This window comes from Corvus cornix, chromosome 1 (genome assembly GCF_000738735.6).
Source record: "Corvus cornix cornix isolate S_Up_H32 chromosome 1, ASM73873v5, whole genome shotgun sequence".
Classification (NCBI taxonomy): domain Eukaryota; kingdom Metazoa; phylum Chordata; class Aves; order Passeriformes; family Corvidae; genus Corvus; species Corvus cornix.
The window spans coordinates 25,180,012-25,206,822 of record NC_046332.1 but is presented as its reverse complement, the minus strand read 5'-3'; the positions used below and the strand labels follow the sequence as shown (position 1 = coordinate 25,206,822).

The window sequence follows — 26,811 nt, the reverse complement described above, 5'->3', positions numbered from 1 at the left end:
TGTAAGCAGTTCTTAAAATGATAGTGTTACTAACTGCTGTTTGTAAGGTTGATAGTGTGTCACAGGATGTTTTTTGGTTTGGTCCCCCACCCCCCCACCTGCAGGTGGACAAAGCTGGACTTCTACAACCTCACTGGAGGAAGAAAAAAGATTGCTTACACACTTAATCTTGGGGCTTTCTCTCTGTGCTGGAAAGCGTAAAGCTTGTATCTCCATTTGATTAAATAGTCCTAGTTTTGGCAACTGCAAATAGATTATGAAAGGCAAAGATGATTGGAAATTAAGTTATATCTGGAAGCCCTATCTCAGGATTCTGAATTCATCTTTTTATCCTTTTTTATGCCCTTCATACTGAAATATGGTTCAGTTTAATATCTTTGGAAGAAGAAACCTAAAAGCCTTAAGTATTCTACCATAGTGAAGAAGGTAAAGGTGAATGAGAAAACTAATGAAAAGCATCCTTGCATCAAAAGTGAGCCCCTTGTGTCTGGGGACTCTAGTTTACATTAATGAACAGTCAAAGAAAGTTCATGTATGTCTGCAATAAGAAGAATGCCTGTGGAAAAAAAACCCAAAAAAGTAAGTCCTTCCCTTGGAATGAAAAGGTAGGTGGAATGACTGGAAATCAAATGAGCATCTCAGAAAATTACTTGTATTTGGGAGGCTTCGTTAAGCATTTGGAAATGTGAGGTGTCAAGGAGGTGTTGGAAAGAAGATAATAAAAGAGGGTTTAAAAAAAGGCAATTGATTGGAGTGTAATGCCAGTTTAAAGAGTTGGTCAGTGTGGAGGAGTCTGACAATAGAAGCAAATAACTGATACAATGAAAAGTGAAAATAAGCCTTTTACTTTTCATAATAGAAGAGCGAATGAGGTTGCACAAGATTGAGAAAGTATTTTGAATTTTTACACACATGGATTTGGTTTCTACAGGAAAGAACTAATCTGGGAGTATGTGACAATATGTATGGCAAGAATACAGTAAGCATGTGTGACTCAAACCTGCACAGGAGGGATGCAGATAAGTGTCACAATTTGGAAGAGAGCTTACTGAAGTGCAGTAAATTGGGGTACTTCAAGGCCCAAGACTGGTAGGGTTAAATGAAATATTTCTTGTATCTGTAGTTGTTTGAATCCTCCTTCCACCTTTCTCTGAGGATTCACACCACTCTTGGAATGGCTTGCTGGGCTGGTTGAAGTGGTAATTGTTTTGGGGGTTGATATTTAAGGCCTTGTGACAGTAGCTCTCTCTTATGTTGTATGCTTGGTATGTTGCTTCTTATCTGTGCCTCCAAATGTTTGGGATGTGCAGGAGATACAGCAATTCTCTTGACACTGGAGGAGGATTTTTAGCCTCCTTTTTATTTAGTGGTATGGAGCAGTCTGCTAAAGAGGATGAGAATTGATTGAATTAATTGGGTAGGTCTACAAAGAGAATAAAAGCCTTTAAGCGCATTAATGCTGCCTTTTGGTGTTTTGTTGGTTGGTTTTTTTGTTTATTTTGGTTTTTTTTAAAGTCCTAACTTTAGTACAAATAGCTTTTGCTATAGCTGTAGCACTGGTGTGTTGTTTGTTTACCTACCTGGAATCCAGAAACAGGTGCCTTTTTTCAGCCCTGTGATAGCACTGATTATACAGGAACAGTGTTTTAAGGTGGTAGGAAAAGACAAACTGCAGTTCTAACCAACCCTTGAACATGGGTGGTTAGGCTAAAGGGGTTTTTCTCCCTTCTTTTCATGCTGGGAATGTCTTTATTGCTGTTGGTGCAGCTCCAAACTGAGCACTGGGGTAGATCTGGCTGACATCAAGTTTTAACCAGTTCTGAACAAAGACTGACGGGGGTGCCCTATTGAAATAAGCTTTTGCCAGCTGCAGCAGTACGTAGTTCTATATAATATAAATTATTAGTACACACATGTAAATTAGTCTAGAACCTGAAGATCAAGTTTAATAGGTCAGAAAGAAAATACTTCAGATTTGTGTGATTTAATTTTTTTTTTCAAGTCACTGGGAGCAAAACCATTAGAAATGCAACATGGTTCAGGAAATCTTCATGGGGTTGGAAAAGTGATATCTTTTTAATGAAAGGGAGGTCCCTAAGTTGCAGAATGAGTGCTTTAAAAGTCAACTCCAGGAGATGGGTATAAGATTTTTAAAATATTTCTTGGGTTTTTTTGCCTTGTGGTTCGTTTACAGCTTGTATTTCTGCAAACAGGTAGTGGTGTAGCACTGTGTCTTTCAGGTCTGCTATAGATGAGGCACTTGTATATAAGAAGAGGGAAAGAAGACAGGAAGATGAAACTGTGCAGGATATGATTGTTTTGTGGTATATGAAGTTATTAGCAGCAGCCAGGAGAAGTTGTTTTGGGGCAATTGTTTGGTCAGTGCCACTTTCCATGGAATTTCAAGTGCAGTATGGCTACTGGCAGGCTTAATGAGATGACCAGAGCAATTTATAGCAAAGCCACAGTCACTCCTGCATTACTAACTAGGTAGTGTTGTGGTTTAATATGCTCCTTCAGGTCTTCACTGTAGTCCTGATCAAAAGTATTTATGTATCCTTTTACGAGTTGCTGAAAAGTAAATGGCACCAAGGGGAATTACTACCATGGTGATTGTTTCCTTCATGATGTTGTTTTCTGATCTGTATTTGGGCACTGTTACTAAACTTAAATACAGATCAGAGATGCAGATACAGAGAGACAGATTTTACTGGCAGAGTAAGGAGGGACATGTCCAACTGAGATGTGCCATTCTTTTGCTTCGGTATTTGGCTACTTTGGCATCAAATAATCTTGGTGGGACTTGGCTGCAGGTAAGGAAGGTGAGTTGAGAAGTTGTCTTGTAGTTTCTGTATTGTATAAGGTGTTTTTCCTCACCCTGAAAGCATCTGGATTTTCCCTGTTTGTTAAATGGATCAAATAAGTCCAAAGACAGGCATTTTGAATTTTTTTGTTTTACTTGGGTAGCCTGCAGTGAAAGATCAGGTGAAAAAACAGATGTTCTTAACCAATAACATTGGCTGCTTGTTTCACACACGTGCTATACAAACAGCTGTGAGTCAGATGAAACTGCTGTTCAGAAAGGAATGTATTTCGTTATCCAAAAGGAAATAATCTTGATTGAGCTTCTAATTGCCATTGCATCATAATACTTAGTACACTTGTGGCTGTTGAAACCTGGACAACATAGTTACAGGACTCAAAATTAGGCTGGGGAGCAGACAAATTGACTTGAGCTAAAGGGTAACTTCCTGCTGGAGAGTGACAAACTCACTTCAAGTACAGAGTTAAAACAGTAACTGCAGAGTTCATCCAAACCCTTGGTTTATTTGTGTTAAATTTGTTTTAGAAGTTGATGTATCACAGGACCTTGTTGTTCTATTTTGATTTACCTTTTTCTAACTCTTCATGCGGTAGACAAAATTACTAAAATAGAACAAAAAGAATGCTTGAATGCTGCTTTTTTGAAGTCGAGAAAGTAGGTACAGATGCACAACTTTTCCTAAAATGAGCAGGGCTGTTAAGAGCCTTGTGAATTTGGCTTGTGCTAGTGTCCTGGGGAGGCTGCCTGAGACATTGTCTTTGGTCAGGGGCATTACAGGCATAGTTTTACTACCAGGTTCAAAGATGTTATTGCCAGCTAGGAGGTGTTGATGAGGATGCTGAGTAAATCTGAGATTGGGACATCTTGGCTCTTGGAAGCTAAAAGCACCCTAATTTCTAATTCAGAACTGAGGAAGAATTAGAATTTGTTTGTCAATGAATTAGAATTAGTTTGCCAGTGGAAGCGTCCAAATCTCTCGCACTTTTTGTGTAACTGCCATCCAAACTCAGAGGTGCTTGGTGGCAGTTATATAAATTATTATATTTGAAACTGAAATAATCTGCCTTATTGCTAATTGCAGATGTCCACAATCAGGTGTTCAATCAGCTGCAGATGGTGTTATCTTATAAACAGGAAATGCACTTAAAACAGTCTATGCTAATGCTATTTTGGAGACCTGAGTCACACTGGTACCCAGGCTCTGGTACGGCCTTTCTGAGATCACTTTGAATCTTCTTACTGGCTTTCTGGTGGAAATAAATTGCCAGTGAGTATTTTTATGTATGGATATGCTTCCCAATATTTTGCTGCTCTTTCAGCACACGGTGATTCCCTGTGATGTATCCTGTCTTTGCTTTGGGAAGGCAGAAGAGTTACCTCGTTTTTCTCGTGAAACCAGTTCCTGCTATTTACATATGTAGCTGATCTTGACAGCAGAACTGCGGGCCATCCAAAGCCACCACCCAACTAGGTGCACAGAGACAGCTGCTTATCCTAGCCAGCAGCCCAGGCTGCAAAATGACTGTAAATACAGCGTCTTTGTGTTCAATTACCTTCTTTCAGACTTGCAGATTTAAATCTGAGTGATTAAAATGCCTTGAAACACATTTTTCTGTTTCTTCTGTCAGCTTTCTCAGTAGGGCTGTGCTGGGAGAGGGATCTCTCTTTGCTGCTGACTCCGTGTAGTTAGCTGTGGAAATGTAGCATAAAGAAAGCAGAGTAGGTGCATGCCTGCTGTTCCCCTCTCAGAGCAGGCAGAGGTCTGTTGGACATGCAGAGCCCTGGATCCCTTGCCTTAAAGTGCCTCTGAAGAGCTGAGCTCTGGGCAGCTGGGGAAGGGGTGGCTGGTAATGTTCACATTTTGGGGAATTTGGGTGTGCATGAAGCATGCCCTGATGTTCTCCTCCCCTGTGCTGGAGCTCAGACTGAGAAGGTGTCTTAGCAAGGGCTTGACTTAGAACAGGGGACAGTGGCTGAGTCTTGTGTGAGAGTAGATTCTTCTCCATGCTGAGTTGCCAGGTACAGATGTACTCTTAAGGCTGGTTCATGGATTGTAGCCTTCAGCGATGCACAGAGGAGGGGTGCTGGGCATTAAGTGCTTCTTTCCCAGCTGGTGTTTCCCTGGTGATAGTACTTCCCTCTGCTATTCCCTTTGGGACCTCTGTGAACTTGAAATGATTTATGCTACTGCAATCTGCTTCCCAAAATCAGTTCCGATGATGGCGGTACTAGATCGGAGCTGGGCAGCTCTTAAATGTTACCCCCTGTGGAAGTTTCTTTGCCCAGCTGCTGCAGCATTTGTGTGCCTGTTCCGTGAGGCTGGGGTGTTTCAGCCTGTTTTCCAAGCTGGCATACAAGCAGAGGCTGGCAGAATGCTAGCTAGCACTGCTGGAGGGTGTCCAGCAGCTCTGAGCAAGTGGGTGAGAAGGGGGGAGCTGTAGCGGCTTTGGCCAGGGATGTGTATGGTTTGGAACAGGCTGCAGGCAGTTAGAGGAGGAGGAGGTATGTGTAGGGGGGTGTGTGTCTTCTGACTTTACATTAGCTTCATGCCTCAGTCAGTTTTATTCTGGAATGGAGCATATGCTTCGCTCTGCACTGTTATGTGTCAAGCTTGCGATTTTTATTTCCAAATCAGAGTTGTTCTGAAAGTACATTGGCTTCACTTTTAAAATGCTCTAAAACATTTACTTGCAGGAAAAAAAAGTACTGAATACTACAAAACCATTGCCTCAGAATAAGCAGGGGATATTCTCAGTCCAAACTCTTGTTTTTCAGGAAAAAAATATATAGTACTGCTAATGGTAAGAAGCTTTCTTATAATTGATAAGAAGCTTATTCCCCAAGCACCTTGTTGGAGTACCTTCATTTGAACCCTATTTCAGTGAAATGTAATGGCTTGTGAAAATGAGCTAATTCTAGTGTGACCTTGAAGGAGAAACTTGGGAGAGTTCCTTACATGTTCTAAACTGAAATACTGTGTTACAAAATTCTTCCAGGTCTGTTCTACTGTTTTTTGGTTTGGTGGGTTTTTTTTGGGGTTTTGGGGTTTTTTTTGTTGTGGTTTTTTTTTTTGTTTGTTTGTTTGTTTTTTTCTCCTCCTTGGATTGCCTTTTTTTTTTTTTTTTTAAAAGAGCATTAAAAATGTAATCTCTAACTGGTTATGCAACTCAAAGTTCTCTGAAGAAATACCTTTATATTTTCAGCTCTAAGTCTTTGAATCTTCTTCTTGGGAAGGATGCCAGATTTTAAAATTCTTCACAAAAATGTTACCTTTGTTATAATTATATAACCTGATGTTAGCAGCATAGTATTTCATATGATGCTAAATTTTCTTGTCTGTCAAAATCATAATTGTAACAATTTTGGTTGTGGATTTTCTAGGCTGTTTTTCAAGCCATGCTCCACCATGTTTTGATATCTGTACTTACACAGGTGAAGCTCAAGGATGAGACCTTCCTTCCTGCTTTTGGAAGGACACTGTGAGGTGTGGGTATGACCCAGGCCTTCTGTGAGCAGTATTCCAGTTCAGCTCAGTTCATGTTACATGTGGGGAAATGCTTGTGATCAGGTCTCCCTGGTCACTAGTTGACCAGAACTGCTTTTCAGGAAAACAGACTTGCACCACGTGTCAGGCCAAGGATGGCTTGTTAAAACTGATGTCCATCTTACTTGGTGAGAGCTGGGCTACTCTTGTGGGACACGGTGCTTGGATGTACTATATCCAGTCTTTAAAATAAACAGAAGCAGTCTCCCTTTCAGAAGCACCTCATTCAGTCACTTTTGTGACACTGGGTGTCAAATGTTTTTTAAGTGGGCGTCTAAGCAGCTCTCCATAATGAAATAGTTGTGAGGAGTTTCTTTCTACGTGGATTTTTGGAAGCTCCAGGCGTTGGTGGTAAATCATAATCTAACACTTTTAGTATGCCTGCCTGTGCGTATGTGAGAACTAGTTAATAGTAACACTCATTTTGGGAGAACTAGGTACTCTGTCTTTAGCCTTGTTTATGGGATCTCATGGGCTTAAAAAGCCACAACCACCACCCCTCACTCCCCTATCCACCCCAACCTTCTCTCCCCAACCAAACTGATCCCTAGAAGATACAGTAGCTGAAGTATTTGCCAATGACCTATATTTTAATATCCCTTTCTTTAACATCTCTTAGTGACTGAGGAGAAAATCAACAGCATCCTCCTTCAGTGGCATCCAGTAGAACTTTGGTGAAAGTATGTCTTTCTTCTGATGGAAATACAGTATGTATACTTCAGAGTTTCTTTCTCCTTCAGCCTCTACAAAGAAGAGGGGGGCTGGGCCACAGGAGTGGGGACATAATGACCTTAGTGCACAGCCCTGTGCCTACCAGTGGCCCTGTGCTTATGAGACTCCCCTTTCCACAGGTAAGGCTGAAGGGAAAAAAGCCTATAATGAATGTAAGGAAAATAGTTGTAGCTCCCTAAACATTTCCCCCTCCCACTGTGATTGTGAGCTTGTTTCACATTTCCTTGAGAGCATGGGAGCTTTTGGAAAGCAGTCTCCTAAGGAATACAATGGGTGAGCAAAGCCTGGCAACAGTTGCTTGGTTTCTTTTTTTTTTAGTTGGTTGACATGCCTCTCATGACCTGTGAATTAAATACAACTGTGTGAATAAGCAGATGTGATCAAATATCTCCTTATTTTAAAAAAACCCAACAAAAACTCCCAAACACATGCAACACCCCCAAAAAAAGAAAAAAAACCACCTAAACCAACAAAAGTGAACCAAAGTGCCCAGTATTCTGTACACAGCACAGTAAGTCACCCTAAGTAATGTCATGCTGCTCTTCAGGTCCTGTGAATTTTTTTTTCCCTGTGTAAGTTAAATGTTTTTGCCCTTAAAAAGAGAAAAGAACAGAAGTCACTGCTAGTAAAGCTTTTGAGTACTCAATGACTGAAAATTGTTCCTAAACAATTTTTTTTCTGCGATTTTGTCAAGAAGTGGTTAGTGGAAATAGATCACTGTAACAGAGTGGATCTGGACTTTTTACATGTGACAAGGTAAACAGAACAAGTCTGACACTTCCAACATACAGCCTAGTTCTTGCTGTTAGCAGAAATGGGATACTGTGCCCTGTAACAGCAAAAAGATAAGGCAGACTGGTAGTCATGTGGATGTGAGCTTTCACTGTGGTTCTGTGCCTAAAAGCAATCTGTGATTCAGATTTCTCTGTTTGTGGTAACTCCTGCAATGCTATATCTAGCAAGAAGAACACTGAAAATAAGAGAGGATTCAGAAAAGCCTTAAGAATAATTCTGGAAAAAAAAAAAAATCTTTTTGCTAGTAGACTTGAGAAGCTTAATGCCTACCTCAGAAGGAGATATGGAGTAACTTTCTTACAATTCAAAAATAATTCATGAAGTGAAGATAAAGTTAACCAACTGGACTAGTAGAAGAATCCATAGCTAGGATGGATTTTTCTATCCAGAGTGACTTTTAATTTAAAAAGGTAGAATATATATTTTGTTCTTTGCCAAAGGGAAATTTGGTCATTGCAGATCTAATTTTAAAGCAGGAGAGCTGTGGCTTGTGTGTTACATAGATTAGATTGGATCATTAATGAACTTTTGTGGACTGAAGAAATGGTTGCAATGGAATCAACGTTTCTGTGATGGAAAGGTTGTCAGACTTGGCACCTTTTACAGGTGAGAGACCACCATCTCAGTGTGCCATGGGAATTGTTCCTTTGTTAATAAGGGAGTCTGCCCAAATCTGTTTTGAGGTATGTGAAGTCTTAAGTGTGTCTGCCTTACACTGTTTAATGAGGCTTTTGTTCAGGGCTGTTAACTTGGTTCTCATCTACCCTAGTGGGGCTTTAATCTGAGTGAAAGTGGGATCTTGGTATGTTTTGTTTAGTGGGTCTTTTTTGTAGGTTTTGGGTTGATGTTTTTCTCCACCATATCAGATAAGTTTGAAGAATATTTGCAGTATAGAGGAGTGTTGTTGTATAAAATCCAAACTTCTCTCTGAGTGTTGTTCTTCTGGAGGCTGTTTTCTTTTTCTTTCTCCTGATGCTAAGAAGGGTTTTTTATGAATTTGAATAGGTAAGAAATTGTTATTCAGTAGAAATGCAACAGCTTTTGCCAGAATACTTAATGTTTGTTTTAATATGCTAATGTAAGGTTAAAATGTACTTTTATCCTAACCTTACTAATACCTCCAAATTTGTTTTTGACCCTGTCTAGAAATTTCATAGGAAAATACAGGTCTTTGGGGAATAGTCAAGTGATCTTTAAGTGAGATTTAGAGTTAGTGGCCTGGATTTACATGCTGTTAGACAGAGGAGCAAACCTGTGTGTTCCATGGGCCATATTCTGGTGGTTAAGTGAGGCTTCTGAGCATAAAAGAAACAGTAGTTCGGGCAGCTTGCTTTATAGGCCTGTTTGATTCTGGGACCCCTAGCCCATGGTGGTAACTGATACCAAGACTGAAGCTCAGTGGGAGACATCTCTTGAAATGAGGTGTGTACTGGTTTGAAAACAAACCAGTGCGAGATCGTAAATCAGAATTACAATTTAATAGGAAAATTAAATAAATGCAATAGTACAAGAACACTGACAGTCAGGATACAGCCTGACACCCTGTTAGTCAGGGTGGTGGTAGCAGTCCAGCTGAAGAGGTCCTGTTGAAGCAGTGATCATACCGAAGGGTCTGGTCTTTGCCTGAAGGTCCAGTAGTAGCTCTTGTCCTCTAGGAATCCAATAGGGCTGCTTGTGCTGTTCCAAACCCCGGATTGTATCCAGGTGGGAATGCTTGGCTCCTCCCCCCTGGGCAGGGCATCTCACAATGGGCTGATGTAGTTTTATGAGTCATGGGGTGGGTCCTTGATGGCCCATTAACAGAGATGGTCTCCAGAGGGAGTTATCAGGGATGAGTCACGGTAGGAGATAACACTGTCCTGCCTGTCTTAACAGCTTGTGAAGATGATAATAGAATACATCTTACATTGTAACCTAGGACAGGTGACATCAGAGTTGTTACCCCACTGGTGAAGTCAACTTACATGTGATCTCAGCTGTTGTATTCAATGGCTGCATGTCATAACTACAGACTGCAAATTGTCAGGTAACCTGTGTTTTGTGGTGTCTCAAAACAAAGGGAAAACACTAACGAAACAAATGCAAAATTATTGCAGCTATTAGTGATAAAAAATGTGCACACCATTCTGCTGAAGTTGATTGCTTATTTGCATGCTTAGTGATATCTGCAATCAAATACTTTCCCAATGATTAGGATTTTTGCAGTATTCCTGGGAGAAGGTGTTGCTTAATTTTCCTCTGCAGTTTGCTAAATGGCTCAAATTACAGTGGCTACAATTTGAAGATGTGAATGTGAAGGGAAGCTGTTTTTTAACAGGCCTCTATCCTATAAATAACTCAGCGTAGTCCTATTTAGGTTTACATTTTTTTTCTGGAACATGACTTTATATAGTTGAACCGGTCCATTTCTAAAAAAGGTATGAGAATCACTTGGTTATGTGTCTCCAATATCTTGTTCTTACATAACTGTCTTCTGTAAAACTTTCTGGTTGTCACTGAAAGTGGTTTTCTGTTCATGCTATTTTACAGGTTTCTGGTATATTTTGTGGCTTCAGATGAAAAATGCTAATAAGTTGTCGGCTGCACTTAATAATTTCCTTAGTGATTAAATATAGCATAAGCATAAATGCCTAAGATTATCCTCAGGCAAAATGTTTGCCTGATGACTTATAATTAAACTTAGAAACGTGTATGTATTAAAAACAAGTTGCTGTTTTCATCTTGTGCCATATTACAACCTGATTTCTGCCTTTCCTCTTTTAGTATTTGGTGCTAGATTTTGTAACCCAGAGGTGGCAACCTGCTTCAAATGCTGCCACATGTTGGACATTGTAGTAGTGATTAGGAGAGATGCTGTATTCATAGAAATGTCTTATTTTCTTCACTTTAAGGAAGTTGAAATTACCAGTAGTGTTAAAATTGCCCTTCTTGTTTCCCAGGTCTGTTGAGGGATCTCTCCGTTATCATCAAGCCACATACTAAGTAGGTAAAAAGTACAGATTTAAGTGAGCTAGTTTCCATGAAAGGTAGGGAAAAGATAAGGTTCAAAAGTTTCAATGTGCTCACATTTTTTCTGCTGATTAGATGAGGATTCAGAGCAGACTCTGCATAAGTGTTCTAAGAGCTCAGTAGAAATCTACAATTAATAAGGATTTCTTATAGTGTGTCACTCATGACAACATTTCTAAATGCCAGGAAGCGTTTCTCAGACAAGCTATAGCAGGTTTTATGCTCTAGAAAAATTGCATTTCTAAGTAAAACTCAGTGTCTTGAGTCTTGACTCTTAGAGCTGTTGGACTGGCTGATTCAGGCACTAATATAAATGTGTCTGTGATGCTCCTATTTTCTTTGATTCCTTTTGTCGTATAACCACAGAAATGCTGAACTTCAGTGTAGCTCCCATTTCTTGTATACAGCATGTTTCTCTGAGAAACTACACTTCTCTTTAAAAGCATTGCTTCCTAAATCATGATTTCACAAATTTTGAGCTTTCAGTTTCCTCTCTTGGCATACCAATTCTTTTATCCCCTGTATGCTGGCATTGGCAACACAAGTCCAGACTTCAGTCAGCTGAGGTAGGACTGTGTGTAAAACCACAAGGACTCTGGAATTACAGGTGGAAACTTTACAGATGTGAGTTAATTTTTCATTTTTCCCCCACAATTCTTTCCAGAGTAATTGCAAAGAACTTGGTTTCTTCAAAGCAGTGCAGACATTGGATTCCTGTTTTGGATGATCAATTAAAAGCGTGCATTTCAGGGCCGGATGTTGCAAACCAAGAAACCATAGCCCACCTATTTCAATAGATTACATGCTCTCCAAGAATGTTATTTTTATAATCTCAGAAATAACTGCAATATAACTGGAAGCATTACATCTTAGAGGAGACATGTCTAACATGTTGCCCTTTAACTGCACCCAAACCTTTTGTGTTTACTTTTCTCAGAAGGGGAGGGGTGGATGTATTTGGATGTATTTTCTGTCTCCATCCCTTGCTGGCTTTTTGCATTACAGTACTCAGAATATCAGTGGACAGCAAATACTTACTCAAACAGAGGTCAAACATAAAGACTTTCTTTTATTCATGGTAATAGAAGGTAACATTGACTTTTTTTTTTTAAAAGCTGATCTGTGTCAGGGCAACTTTGTTCTCTCCCGTGTTACATGCACTTAAACACTTGACTTTGAGGTTGCACTTGTGTTCTTGTGACCTTAGAGCTCAATTCTCAAGTGTAAGTAGATGCCAGACCATCGTAGGATGTGAGTGTAGGGTGGTGTTCCAGGATCTTTTGAACTGTAAGAAGCCAGAATGTCCTCAGTGAAAAAGAGCAAAATGTGGGAATCTTGAGGAGATGGGAGCACTATTGGCTCTAGCTTATTAAAAGACCCTCAAGCTGAAGATAAGTCTGTCATGGTCCTGAGATTTTTTTGGACAAGCACAAACCTAGTGAAAGGGTAGTGGCTGACTAACATGCTGCAGGAGTGTGTCAAAAGTAGGTGTTTTGTTAGTAAGCATGCTGCAAGGTCATACAGTCCAAAGTGGTTCTTTGCCTCCTTTCTTCTTTCTTTCCCCCCCTCAATGTAAGTAGTAACTAATCTTATGTAGATGGGTTTAATGGTGAATGTCAAGTTTTGGAGTAATACAGTTGCTCAAGTAGAGAACAGCATGTATGTGCTTAAAATCTTTCAGAAGGTTTAAAAAAAAAAGTGTGAAAGAGGCTTTTGTAGTATATTTATACCTGGTTCTAGGAACACTTAAAAGTGATTTCTTCCTGTAATAGCTGTAGTCCAGCTGAGTCATGGCCTTATACACCATTTAGTTAAGACCGCCTCTAAAATAAGTGTCCAATATCTGTGAAGAAAAAAAATACAATCCTCTTATAACTGCAAAATGAAAAGCAGGGCTTTTACAGCAGAATATTTTATGGAGAATGTGCTGAAGCTCTTCATTTGAATGGGAGCAGGCACATTTGTTCATAAGAATAAGGAGTTAAAAGTCCATCAAGATAGTCCTCTTTCTGTGAATTTACTGCCCAGTTTGAATCTTAAGAGAATCATAGACAGACAGTGATCTCTTTAAATATGGGGTGAACTGTAGAACATCACAGAAAATCAAGAATTGATGGTGATGCTGCTTACTGGAGGAAACTTATTACCTTTATTCCTGCGGATCTGGTTATAGCACCTGGTGAGAAATCCAGTGCATTGTAGTATTCCTGAAGTGGTACTACAAATAGACATTGATGTTCTAGGTTGTGTCTAGCTATTGGCCTCTGTGAGAGCTTGATTTTCTCTGTCACCTCAGTGTTGTGGCCTTGCTGCAAATATTTAGTCCCAGAAGGGCTCTCATCCCCTTATGGGTGGAGCAGGTTGCCATCATAGCACTGTAATGCTTTGTGACTGACATCTGGCCTGATACAGGGAATAGTTTGGCTCATGCCAAATAAATACTCTTACATAAGTAAGCATAAAGTTACAGTGATGATCACATTTAGATACCACCTATTCTTTATTGCTCTTCTGAGGTTCATTTGTTCTTCAAGATAAAATTACACATCCAGTATGAAGACAGTTGATGGCTGAAAATAAATCTGTTTGCATAACCTTTTACTGTTCTTTGTTGCAGCTCTCAAGTTCCACTTACAAATATAGGAGTGAGGAATTCAAGAGACAGTTTTCTCATCTGCCAGACTCAGAGAGACTCATAGTAGGTAAGAAGCAATTACAGCAAAAGTCCTTGTCTTCTGGCTGATGACTTCAACTTGCAGTCATGTCAAAGCATTTTGGGTTTTGTATGGCAAATTCTAGCTATACCTGATAACTTCTTATTCTCCTCTCTCTGAGCTAGCATCAGATACTTTAAAGGAAAAGCCAGGTCCATACTCCTTTCCTCTACTGCCTGCTTTGTGAAAAAAAAAAAAAAAAAGGATGTTGTTTTTGAGACCCTGTTAACTAGGTAAATCATCCTTAGCAAAAACTTTCCCCTTGCTCTCTGGAACTAGCACCCTTGCCCAAGGCACCTTGATTAATGTGACTCCTGGGACTGAGTGACACAGTGGGTGGCTGTAATTTAAAAGACTATTTTTCAGATGAATAGGAGAGGAAAGAAGCAGATGTCAGAGAATATCAAACTATGATGCATAACTTTTCTCAACACTGAAATGTTCCCTTTGAGCTCCAGCTCAGTTTCACTCCACTGCAGAATCCAAAGCAAGCATGTAGCCCTACCTCCTCTGCATACAGTGATGCACCTTATTCCCTTCTTTATCGCCTGCCTGTGTTATATTTGTGTAACAAATACACTGTATGTTTTCATACAAAAGAGGCACTGTGACTGTTTAAAGTTCATCTCTCATTTTATGCAACTTCTAAGGAAGTGAACATTGAGAGGCTGTTAGCATATGCTTGCAGCATGCAAGCAATGGCTCTGAAGCAGTTAAATCCCTGTGTCTTTTTCCAGCCTCAGGAGGCAGTTATCCTCTGAAATGCCTATTGCATTTTTAAAATACTTCAGTAGGGAAGTAAAACAGAAGGAAAGGATATTACTTCAAAGCATTGTTTTGATGTTTCTCCTTACACTTGATTGATAATGAAAGCCATGGAGTAAACTCTGAAGCAGTTTCAGAGAAGAGACTGCCTAGGATTTAGAGAAAGATGTAGTAATGGGTTAATCTCAATCTGTTCCATCAGAAGAAAAGCCACTACTTTTATATAATTTTTTTTTACCCCACAAAAAGCAGTGCTTTAAAGGAGTTTTTGCATCCTCCAAGCAAGGAGCTCTTCCTTTGCTTGGTGCAGAGAAACTTGGTACAGGCTTTACAGTGCTCCAAGAACCCATTGCTTGCTGCTGTTCATTAAAAGAATTGTTACTGCTTCTGTTCTTAAATTAGCTGTTAAAAAGAAGCAACTATTCCACTGTAATGAGCACAGTATGTAAAGATTATATGAATCTTTTTCTATTTTCTTAAAACTATTTTCTTAAAATGAAAGGAATTACTTTGGCTGTCTAAATGGGAGCTTAAAGGAGTGCCACTATAATTTGCCTGAAAATGTTTTCAAGCAACATATTAAGTTATTGGTTCTGAAATCTTAGAAGGAGAAATGCTAATCTCTTCCTTTTGTTTTGATATTTGCTTTTGTGTAGGTGGGTCAGAGTGGGGTTGCTCATCACTTGCTCAGTGATGACCTTTATAGGTCTGAATCCCTCTCTTAATAACACAGAAGTCAGATGCAAACTTCTTACTAATGCTTTCCTCAAGTCCTTAACCTTGAACTCCTGTTGCCTTCTTCTCTCAGTATTTTGGTATCTGACTGTTCTTTAAGCATGCATTTACAACTTATTTATTTAGATTTATGTAGTTCTGTGTGTAGTTATGTCTCTTAGGGCTTGTATACACGTCTCATTCTTGTTACAAGAAACTTTATTTCCACTTGATTATTTGAGGGGGGAAATGCTAGAGAATTTAAAAAAATATAATAAAAGCTTCTGCAAATGCAGACATAGCTTGAAGTTAGGATGTTGGGGATTTCTGAACTTCTTGGTATTTGAACAAGAACTGTATTATCTTCTCGTAGTACACAAAACCAAAATTCAGGCTCAGACAATACCAGATACAAAGCTATTTGATACCTCTAAGGGTAAAATCACTAATATATTGCATCAATACATACGTTCTGTGTATTTTCTATATATTAGGTAGCCTTCTTTAGGTTGGAGCTTCCAAAACCGGTCTGTCTTAATTATTTAGCAGCAGTACTTGTGAAAATTTCTTTTGTTTGGATCTTCAGGCTCTGAAATTGGGAAAGCTCTCGGAGATTTTTAAACAGCGCAACCAAATCCTCTGCTCTTGTTCTTAATTAGCAGGTATCTGATGATGGGTAATTGCATTGTAGATGAAATCCGTTTTTCAATATGGGTGTTTCAGTCAGAGACAGTATCATAAAAACAACAGTCAACTTCTGGAAATATCCCCTGCCTGAAGAACTGGATATCTTCAAGCTGCCTGTTAGTGTCTCACTCTGCAGATAGTTTTAGCTAGTGATAGGATCTGTTTAGTGGTAAACTATTATCTTACTACAACATACGAGCTACTGTTACATAGGAGTTGACAGTATAATCTGTTGTACTAAAAAATGTTTGTGTATTCTGTTGTTTAGGTGCTTTGAAGTTTGACTAATGAATATTTCTCCCGTGTACTGCTGGTCTTGCCTGATACCTTTTCTCTGAAAACCTAAGATAATGCACAGGGGTTGATACATGGAGTGCTGTCCTCACACGGATGTACCATCAGCTCAGACTTTGGGCTGTTCCCAGAACAATGGTCTGGATGCAAGCCAGTACAAGTCTGCCTTCATAGTCTTCTTAAGAGTGAAAGAAATGGCTTTTTATTGTATTGTAATAGCCCATCTCATTTTAGGTAACAGGTTGGGGTCAACTGTGCTGCAGTCAGTGGGTGAGTAACTTGCTCTTGCTCTCTGTACACAGATTACGCCTGTGCGCTCCAGAAGGATATCCTGCTGCAGGGACGCTTGTATCTCTCTGAAAACTGGCTCTGTTTCCACAGTAACATTTTCCGATGGGAGACCACAGTAAGATCTCTAAGCTCACTTGAATCCCACCTTTTCTCTGTCCTATCCTGTCAGGATATAGGATTAGAGTCTCTCACATCTTACCCTGTCAATCTCAGACTAGTAACTTTGGGCTGTGAAGAAAGAGCCTGCATCCCTGAGTGGAAATGCAGATCCGTTCTCTGGAAAATAAGAATAGCAACGGAGGCATCTGAATGCTGAAGTAAGCCTGCTCAGTCAGTCATTCAGCATGGGGAGTTCAGGAATTATGCTAAAGATGGCTTTTAACATTTCTGGATGGCAGTTTGCCTTTCTTTACCATGCAGTTGTCCTATAAAGGCATGTAACACACAATCTTCTACTGTTAGACCTGGGGCATGACATGGTATGTGGTGTTGCCCTATTCAAGAGCTCTCCAGCATTGAATCTTACTTGACTTAGCCTCACACGTAACTATCAGCATCTGAGAACAACAGAAGGGAATTGATAAATTACTTCTGCAAGTTCTCATGTTGTGATCTGTGGCTTTTGAACAGTATGAGCAAAGGTAGATATTTGTGATCTGTTGGCCCTTTATTTCTGTCAGATTAGGTTCGTGAGTTAAAATTTTTCATTCAAACAGTTGTTGCACTTGCTGTAGAACTTGCATGAAGCAGTGAATGAGAAAGGGAAGACAGCCTAGCTAACAGGGGATGGACATGTCAAAATGTTCTGTGAGCTGTGAGACTGCTCACGCCTTAAGTTAGTCTCTTAGACTTAAGTGCTCTGAAATACACAGGACAAACAACAAATAGCTTGTGTATTCAAGATGGCAAGGGGCTATAGAAATACTTAACTGAAAACCAAGCTTACTTTTGTCAGATGGATTTGGTGATTGAATATATCTTATTTTAGATGTGAAATTAATTAAAAAATAAACCCTTTGAAATTATATGCTTGAATATATAAACTGTTCAAAGACTGGGTTTTTTAGCCAAGCCAGCATACATCCAGGTAACCTGTTTCTGCCTGTCTAGCAGAGTGATATATTCAGCAATACCTTTAGGCAATCTGAGCTCATCAGCTACAATGTTAGAGCCAAGTTTGGGACCTCATTAGCAGGCTGTGTTGTTGTAAAGAGAGATGGAGTAAGTGGAGAACCTTCTTCTCACTGAGGAAAAAACAAGATAGAGCTGTATGTTTCTCCTTTCTCTAAGCTGAATGGCAGCACAGCCTCATACTCAAGAGAAGAGGTGGTAGGCTGGAAGGAAATGACTTGTTGCAGGCCAGATAGACCATATTCTTCAAACACAAACATTTCAACTACTAATATACAAGTCAAACATGTCTAGGCAAGAAGAATTCTTGCAGTGACTAGACTGCAAATAAAACTCTGAAGATGGACTATATAGTAAACTTCTGTGAGATAACACAGTCTATTATCTTATCTCTCTCATCTGTGTCCTGCTTTATGTGTAGCATTCTGATTGGGATTGACTTTCAGATCTGTGATTTGTATTTGGTTGGGACTGTGGTGTGTGGCTGGAGGAGTGGAAGAAAAGAAGAAAGAACCACTTCCTTCCCTAGTCCTAATGTGAAAGAAGAGGAGATGACTCTTAAGTCACCTCAGCTTCTACTTTGAAATGCTTACTGTTAAAGCAGCAATTAGAGACAGTAATTGCTTTTGTGATCTCATCTGAATTTCATCCCAGGGTTTGGGGTTAGTTTGAGTTCCTCTTGCATGTTCTGTAATGTCTAACTTTTTAGTCATAAGTTTTTTTTAATATGTCTTATTAAATGTGTTTCTGCTTAGATTTCTATTGCTTTGAAGGATATCACTTTCATGACAAAGGAGAAGACTGCTCGTCTCATTCCAAATGCCATACAAATAGCAACAAAAGGAGAGAAGGTGAAAATCTGTGTTTAAATAAGTTCTTGCTAAATGATAGAGTCCAGAACACAGCACTTGTTCTAGTCTATATTTGCATAAGTAACTTCCCTGTCAAATGTTTAAATGTGATTGGGATTAGAAGGCAGACTGTGGTTTCGTGCCTGTGCATGTTGTTTTGCTAATTGAACTCCAGTTTGATTGCAGAATCCCTTAGTGGTGTTGATACAGTAACCAGAAAGTAAAAGTTTGTCTCGCCTATTCCAAGGAAATCTATTTTAAAACTAAAATTCAATGCATGAATTCAGAATGTGTATTCTTCATATTGGAAAAATAACAAATCACTCAATTTCAAGTGCTCCTGGAAGAAAACTACTGGAAACAAAAGGAGTATGATGTCATGGATGTCAAGTCATGGAGAAATTTACCCCAGAACATGTGCTGGGAAATGAAGTTTTTGAGTGTGTATTTGAAAAACTGAAAAGCATGATGCAGAGTCTTCTTATGTGCAACACACTTTGTGATTAGTTCTTCTATAAATGCCTTGAAAATAATAGTTCTTTGCAAAGAACAGAGAACAGCTTATCACAGTGAACCTGGAGCAACTGTTCTTTGTGAAGGAACTGTGATTCCTCATATTTGGCTGGTCCCTCTCAATTTATCCAGTATTAAATTTCATAGACAAGGAAGATAGACCTCTTGATGCATGTAATTTGATCTCCTATTTTAATTATTTTAATTTCACATCATCTTGTGTGAAAATGTTAGTAAAAGGCATATATGGCAGAAGAATGGAAATAGCTGCAGCCTGTAGGAAACAGGCATGTGCTTTTCTGAATTGTTCAACCTCCTATTTGCAAGTGGGGGAAAAATTTAAGTGTGTAATTAGTTGAGGAGGGAGGATCTCTTCCTTTATGCCAAGGGTAGCTACATGGCCAGAACAGCAAGTGTCTTTGTATACTGTGTGGACATTGGGGAACATATTATCACTCACTGAAAGTGATACAAAGTGTGGAACATGAGGAATATGACCCCAGGTTTGTTGAATGTGAAAGGAGGCATGCTGTTACTGATAACCTTGGGATATTCAAGATACAAGGAAGCATTTTGGGACTCTTGAAAATAGCTACATGTGAGCTTATTTTTTTACCTTGTTTTTTTCTGCAGTTTTTCTTCACGTCATTCAGTGCAAGAGACAGAAGCTACCTCAGTATCTTCCGTTTGTGGCAGAATGTGTTGCTGGATAAGGTAAGCTTGTCTGCATCAGTACCTGTGGTTAAGCAACCAAATAATCTTTTTCTAATGCAGACAGATGTGCCTCTGGAGAATAAGAGACTTGAAGTTAGCTTTTCCCTTCTGACTTAGAATTCTAATCTTGATGTTCTGCTTTGGTTCCTTGTACTTTAGATCACAGATGAAATTCTCATCCTTTCCTTCACAGGCTGCCACCTACAACTCTGCTGTTGATGGAGCATTTTGCCTTTGCATATAGGTTGCATGATTCTCTTCACTACCAGCTCTAGCATATGTTACTAAATTGATATGCATTTGCTTCGCATTTTCTATGCCTAATTTGTGATCAAAAAAGCAAGAGGTTTTCTCAGTGAAAACTTTCAAGGAAAAAGGCCAAAACTCCTATTCAGATAAGTTAGCAGCTAAGAACCTTTGCCAGCCAACTCATTACAACTCTGCTGACCTTGAGTAAGTGCAACAAAGGCAGGCTGTATGATATGGAAGTGTATTTTGGCAACTTCTGCTAGTTAGCTTGATTTATATTGCAATTTGTGGATACTTAAGCTAATCATCTTACTAAAAATGGACTGACACTTTTGCAGAACATCACTGCAAGAAAGACAGTTTTTGTAAACCAATTCCTTCCTGTTTATGGCTCTCATTGTTTAAATATTTTAACACAGTTGCAATTACACACTGAAATACCCATATATAATGCTGCAATGATCCCTAAAGGTTTAAAGCTGTTGTGCTACTTACACATAGTAGCTACACTTTTTTTTTCTTGTGTTAGATGAATTTTAAGGTAGACTAGAGGCACTTCTTGTCAAAACAAAAGCTGAAAATAAAGGGAAGTGCTATTTAAGGCAAAACCAATGTTTCTTGCAAATCTCTTGTCCCTCAAATCAAATACAATATAACTGTAACTTCATAACCATCTTGTCTTGAATCCAGCCACAGAGTACTATGTCACCTGTTGACTGCAATGTGCAACTGGAAGTAACCTTGCTTTCTTTCATTGTGCAAAATTTGTCAGAAATGGCGCTTACATTATTCAGTTGATTGGTTTGTGGTGCTGGAGGGTCAGTCTATGGACATTCAGGTATACAAACCTATTCTAGGGCTGGAACAGAGGTAACTAGCTTAGTACTGTTCAGTATTAGTTTTTCTTGTGTGTTTCTACTCTGTGACACTGAAATGAGTGTCACATTAGGATCAATTTTTCACTTTAGAGCAGTAGCTAAAGGATAGATAAGAAAGCAGGAAGCATGAACTGCATGCAAGATGAGATGAATTAAGCCAGCAGGTTTTAGGAACCAGTGCATTTGAGTAGCTTGGGAACTAGCCTTATTATTTCTATCAAATTGTGCTGTTAGCTTGCTTGCATCCTCACTGAAGTATGTTAATAAGATAAGTCTGTTTGTGAGAATTTCCCCTTGGGGTTCTCAGTTGTAAAATGGAACACTGTCATAAGGTGTCTGTAGGGCTTTTTAATGTAGTATGTTTGGAACTGTTATTGAAACAGGATTTCTGTTAGGTTGAGTGCTTCTTCTGCAATGTAGTAATGACTTCTGATTCTCTGCTAGAATGTGTTTGAGTCACCTGTCAGCCTTCTTTAGATCAAGCTATAGAGGGGCACTGTGGAGTTGAAAGTAGAAATTGAAGTTGCTAGAGCTGGATCCACTGACTCCACTACAGTAGCAGGTGTCTGCTGAACTAATACTAAAAGAGAGCCCTTGGTGTTTTCAAGCAGTTTTGCTGTTTTCTCCCCACCACCCCAATGTCAGGACCAGCATACATTTGGAAAATATCTCATACATCTGACGCCCTGCCATGGTATGCAATGCCTGAGTATGTGAAGCTTGGTGTTCCTGATCAAAGGGATGCCATCAGAATCTACAAAGCTTTTGACAAAAAACAAATCTCACTCTGGAACCAGTTCCAAAAGGAGCTGGTTTTAACGTTTCCTCTACAAACAGCTAAATGCTTTAAAGCCTGTGAATAGCTTGGTTATATTCTGGAGCACATCTGCTAGACCTGGAGATGATAGCCAACTGTTAAATGATGAAATAAAGTAATTCTGTTGTCTTCAGAAGTATAACTGACTATGGTGTCACAGTGCTGGTTTGCGCCACCTGACGGTGAATAATCCCCAGTTTTCAGGATTTGGATCCAGGGGACTGGAATTGCATTTGCTTCAAATCATGTCTGCACAGAGGTAATTTCCAGTCACTGGTCTCTTTAACACTTCCTGAGCATAGATTTTGTTCTGAGGTCTCACCTCTGAAGTGACCTGTCTGCTTTACCTGATACACCTTAAGCTTTTACCACCTGTAGAACTTCCCAGTGGGGTCAGCCTCATACCCTTTCCCAGATCTCCATCTGGTGGCCGTTCTGCCTGGTACCTCCCAAGTATTGCGTGTCCTACATGGTTGAACAAGTAGTCCTTTGACAAGCCTGCCTTTCTTTCAGAAAGTGACTTGCACAGTGCAAGGAAACCCGTAAATGGTTACATGCTATTCTGTGCCCAAACTTATTCGTCTATCAAGATGCTCTCCCCCAACTCTGTACCACTGTTTGGACAGGACTCCTGGTCCTCTTTAGCTGAGTTATAATTTTCTAGCTCATAACTTCTTCAGACTTGCTCAGAATACACTACAGTGTGTTTGGTGCCCTTCAACTTTTGTTCCTCTGTGAATCAGTGGGTACTTTCCTCTTAAGATGGGCCTCTCTTAAACTTTTTATTCTTTAAATGTTCATGTAAAGGCTTTTTTTCTTTGAAGGAAAATTCCACTTTTTTTTTCCCCATCCCTGTTGCAAAAATGTGTGCAGAGTGAGTCTCCTAGGCTTTTACCTTGCCATTGTTTTTTAAATGATCCAGCATCATGGAAAATAAGGAATCATTAATGCAGGTCTGGAAGAGACATGACACCGGTCTTGATAAAACAGATAGCTGCTTCCACATCCACTGCAGCTTTCAATAATACATCTGTTTATAAAATCAGCCCAAAATCCTGTTTTGCAGTGAGCTTTCCAGATTGGTACAAGAAGTTTATTCATGGCTGCTATTGACAATAAGAGCAGTGCCATTTACAGTTTTGCTTTATTTTCCTAAACCTTATGGGTGTCAAATATCCCTCAAGTTTAAGGGAGAAGGAACAAATTAAAATGTAATTAGGCAGGTCATTCAAATCCCAAACAAACACAGCACTCCTTATTTCTAATGGAACAAGATCTTAACTTAATCGGTCTCAATTCCCATGAGTCCTCTTCCTTAGAGTTGGATTTATTTTCCTATTGTTCTTATGCTTTGCTGGGTAGAGATTTGCACCTGTCTCCAGAGACATTGTAGCAGGTAAGTCTAGAGGTGTGAGTAGGAACAGAATTTCTGGTCAGCTGGGCTTCTTGTGGCAAACATCTACCAGGACAGCAGTTCTGCCTTCCCCAGCAGTTTCTCAGGGAAGGTTGTGAAAAGAGAGATGTTTATTTGCACCTTTGTGTACAACAAGATTAATTTTAAAGCTAAAGAAGGCTTGGTTTGATTCTGAGCATCGTGTTTGGGCAGTTAGAGGGAGAGTTTGCTGTTTTCCTCCCCTATCCTGTAAACAATCAGAGTTCTGTATTAGAGTTGCCTGGCAGGAGTGTGGTGTGTGGTGGGGCTTGTCTCTTGAGTCGACCTGTATGGCATGTCTTGTTCATATTTCTGCATTTGTCCATAGAGGGTAAAAATCAGCAACTTTGCTTCTGTCAGTGGTATTCTGTAGTATTGCTTGTGCCATGACACCGCTTTGTCTGGCATGAAGCAAAGTATTGATGATCTATGCTCTGGTTGAAAAGACAAAAGTGTATCCCAGCTGCTTCTTGTAGCCTTTGTTTTTGTATACAAAGAGAACTGAGGAAGAACCCAGTGTAGACCATCACCTTGAATGGGCAAAGTAATTCATGTTCAGATTTAGCCTTTCAAGCTTCAGAGCTTCTCTAAGCCATCCTCTCAGAAGCAGAAGTCTGACCCAGAAAATTTATGCCCTTCTTTGCTTTCAGAACTGGCTCTTTCTAACACAATAAAGCAAGTCTCGTTTGATCTTGGCTTGTGACCATTAAGAACTTATTATATCTAGCTGAGCTAGGAATAATTGAGCAGAGTGCAAGAATCCTGTTTTAGAAGCAGAAGTCAGTAACATTGGCTTTACAAAACAACAGGAAACAGCTTTATAGATTCCTTTACAGAAGCTGAAAAGCTTCTTTGCTTTCCTCAAACTATTGAGCTGACTGTACAAGGGCAGTCTGATTTGCCCATAGACAGAACATACCAGTGAATTTCATTAGCAACATTAGCTCTGACCCATTATGACTGGAAATCAAGGCATTGGCAATACTGGGCAACAGAAATTAAAATGGCTTTGTTTCTGTCCTTTGATTCCTGGTTGGAAGGTGTGCTAGCTAAAAATACACTTCAGTCATATTTTGAAACCATGTAATGCCTGCCCGTTTTTTAGCCATATAATAAGAACAGCTGTAGGTAGTTGTTTGTGGTTATTAGTTTATTGTTCCAAAGGACAGCATGCCTGGGGAAAGTAAGGCCAGCTGTAAGTGGATGCACGTGTTTCAGCAGTGCATTGCTCTGTAGAACAAACCCCCGTGCAGGGGGAGGCTGGCGTTAGCTGCTATGACCCTTGCTTTATTGCTGTGTGTTTTGTGTTTTAATGTTTACTTTGCCCTCGCTAGGATTAAATACCTTGAAACTGATCTCTGCCAATAGGGCGCTTGTTGCCAGCTGCTTTCTGAAAAGCCCGAAACCGTGTTCTGCCGGAAAACACCCGAGGGAAAAACCCTTCCTCGTCTCCCGCGTTGGGCTGTGCTTGCCCCGGCCTCGGGGGGAGCGGCTCCCGTGCGATGCTTTGCGGGGGCGAGGGGGCAGCGGGACCCGCGTGGGGCCCGGCCCGGCGGCGATGGCCGGGACTGCCCCGGTCCCGCCCCGGGCCGGCAGCAGCGGCCGGGGAAGGCGCTGGCCCGGGCCCGGCGCGGGCGGGGGGGCGGCCCCGGGCGGGCCCCGCCGCCGCCCAGCAGGAAGTGGGAGCGCGGCGGCTCCCGGCGGGAGCGGGGCTGCCCGGGAGCGGCGCTGCCCGGCGGGACGCGCCAGGTGGGTCGCGGAGCGGGACGGGGAGAGAGAGCGGGCGGGGAGTGCCGGCAGCCCGAGGAGCGCCGGGACGGCTCTGGGCGCGCATTTGCATCCTGCGTGCGGGTCAGCTCCGCCGTGTCTGTCTAAAATTGCGGGTACTGTAACACTCTACAGGTGAAGCAAGCGGGTGGAGAGGATCATTTAAAGGTCCTTTAAATAATGCATGGGTATTTAATGTCATCATTTCATGCAAATAGTAAGCACTACTTGTGTTACTGCCTCATTAGCACAGTCCTGTTCCCTTGATCAATATGGATGGTGGCCGAGGCACATTTTCCAGTGTGGTGTCTCCTGTTTTAAGATCGCTAGTATTGCTCTCTGAGCTCTGTTAAATACCAAAAACCTTTTATTTCCTTTCTCTCTCTTTTTTTTTTTTGTCCACCCCTCCCCCCCCCTTTTACAGCCAAGGTGGACTTTGAAACTCATTGCTTACTCTGCAGATAGGACTGTGTCATACTACTTTCACCTCTAAGCTTTCCTGATGATTTAAGAGAACTTAAATATGTCCCGGTAGCTGTGGGAATTCATAGAGCAGGACAGAGATATTGTAGAGAAGAAGACTTAGCTAGTGGTGAGTCAAGGTAATGCTGAAGAAAAGCAACTATTTTTCATAAAGAGGATGCTGGTGGTACAAATTGAAGACCTCCTGTCCCACCTTGGCAAAGTGGGCAGTTGGCTGACCTAGACACCAGTGTAGTGACTGAAATGCTAGCCTGCCACGATTTGTAAAGTACTCTGAGCATCCTCAGGAAACAGGCAGGTATCTATTAAGCAGTTTGTTCAGGATCAAAGATGGACCTAACTGGTCTTGTGCCATGTCGAGTGAAATTCGAGAGGGAGGTACCTTGAAGGTATCTCTGAAAATGTTGGTAACATGTAAAGAAGCAAGTACTGGCCACAAGTGTGTTTTCTCAAAATGACAATTTTTCTTACGCCTGATGTTATTGGTTGAACAGCAGTGGGTTGGGAGTATGGAGCAGACAGGAGTACAGTTGCCCAAAACGCTGAAACCCAATCTCGGAACGTGATACCTGAATGCTTTCGGTCCTTGTCAGAATTGAGGTTAAAGGCTGTGGCGTAATTCGAACTTGTTGCTGTTTTTCCTCCAGCACCTTACTGTGCCATACCGTGGTTCTTGACTAGCTCGCTTTGTTTCAGAGGCTGACCAAGCAGGAATTCTGGCAGCTGGTGCACCAGAGCTATGGCTCTGAGCTGGGCCTGAACAGTGAGGAGATGGAGAGCTTCCACTCATCGTCTGAAGACAATGGGCAGTCTCGGTAAGGAGAGGCTGTACAGCCTATTGAAACACCTGGGGAGAAGCAGTGTCCTCTTGCTTAGAAACTGTTTCTAAAGAGCTGCTGTAGCCTTTACCAGAAAGGTTAAGCCTGTAGTAAAAGGATGCAGAGGTCTGAACTGCATAGACTGGGCATGTATAAAAACTTAACTGAGTGAATTTTCTGAAACAGTAGCAGTGCAGCTGAGGCCCCTTAGAAGAGGAGAGAGGAAGACCTTGTTTTCCCTGGATCTGCTTGGGGATCAGCATAGGGTAGCTTAAATAGCAGCCTTTTCCCATGATGGTGCTTGTATGCCCTTCAACGGTTTGGAAGGTTTGAATGGAATGGAGCTGTATTGTGGTTCAGGCACTTTTTTCTTCCCCTCCTCTGTGGAGAAATACTTGTTTTGCCTTGTTCTCCTGATATCTGCGGTCTTAGCTTATTTTTGTATTGTCCTCAGCTTGAATTAGAAAACAGAAATAGTCATATGATAAGCTGGAATAATTGTAATAATAATGATGTGTTTTTTTAGAAGAGTTGCCTTGATTTTTTTTTTTTTTAACAAATGTGAACTGATTTATGACCTGCCAGTGTCAATCTAATAACAGCACTTTACATATCTCTATGTAAATAAGCATGACTCTACAAAACTGAACAGTGTAATTTATGTCTCTTCAATCCTGTATTATCTGAGTATGTCTGTGAGAAAAATGTCTTGAGTTCATTGCAGGCTTCAAAAGATACCCTATTAAATATGTTCTGATTGTCTTTTTTTTTTTTTTTTTTGATTGGTTT

General features: G+C 40.5%; 1 protein-coding gene across 7 annotated transcripts in view; it reads left to right on the top strand.

Annotated features, from left to right (window-relative positions):
• GRAMD1C (GRAM domain containing 1C) overlaps positions 1-26,811 on the top strand; it is a 52,250-nt gene that overhangs the window by 4,478 nt on the left and 20,961 nt on the right. For 5 of the 7 annotated variants that reach the window (XM_010395996.4, XM_039559089.1, XM_039559072.1 and 2 more), the window contains 5 exons: positions 13,522-13,606; positions 16,381-16,484; positions 18,256-18,351; positions 19,498-19,578; positions 25,901-26,019. In XM_010395996.4, coding sequence (XP_010394298.2) covers positions 13,522-13,606; positions 16,381-16,484; positions 18,256-18,351; positions 19,498-19,578; positions 25,901-26,019 — 485 coding nt within the window. Of the gene's footprint in view, positions 1-443; positions 580-2,669; positions 2,823-13,521; positions 13,607-16,380; positions 16,485-18,255; positions 18,352-19,497; positions 19,579-25,900; positions 26,020-26,811 lie in introns of those variants that run through there. The other 2 variants (XM_019283909.3, XM_019283906.3) reach the window with 2 other exon arrangements.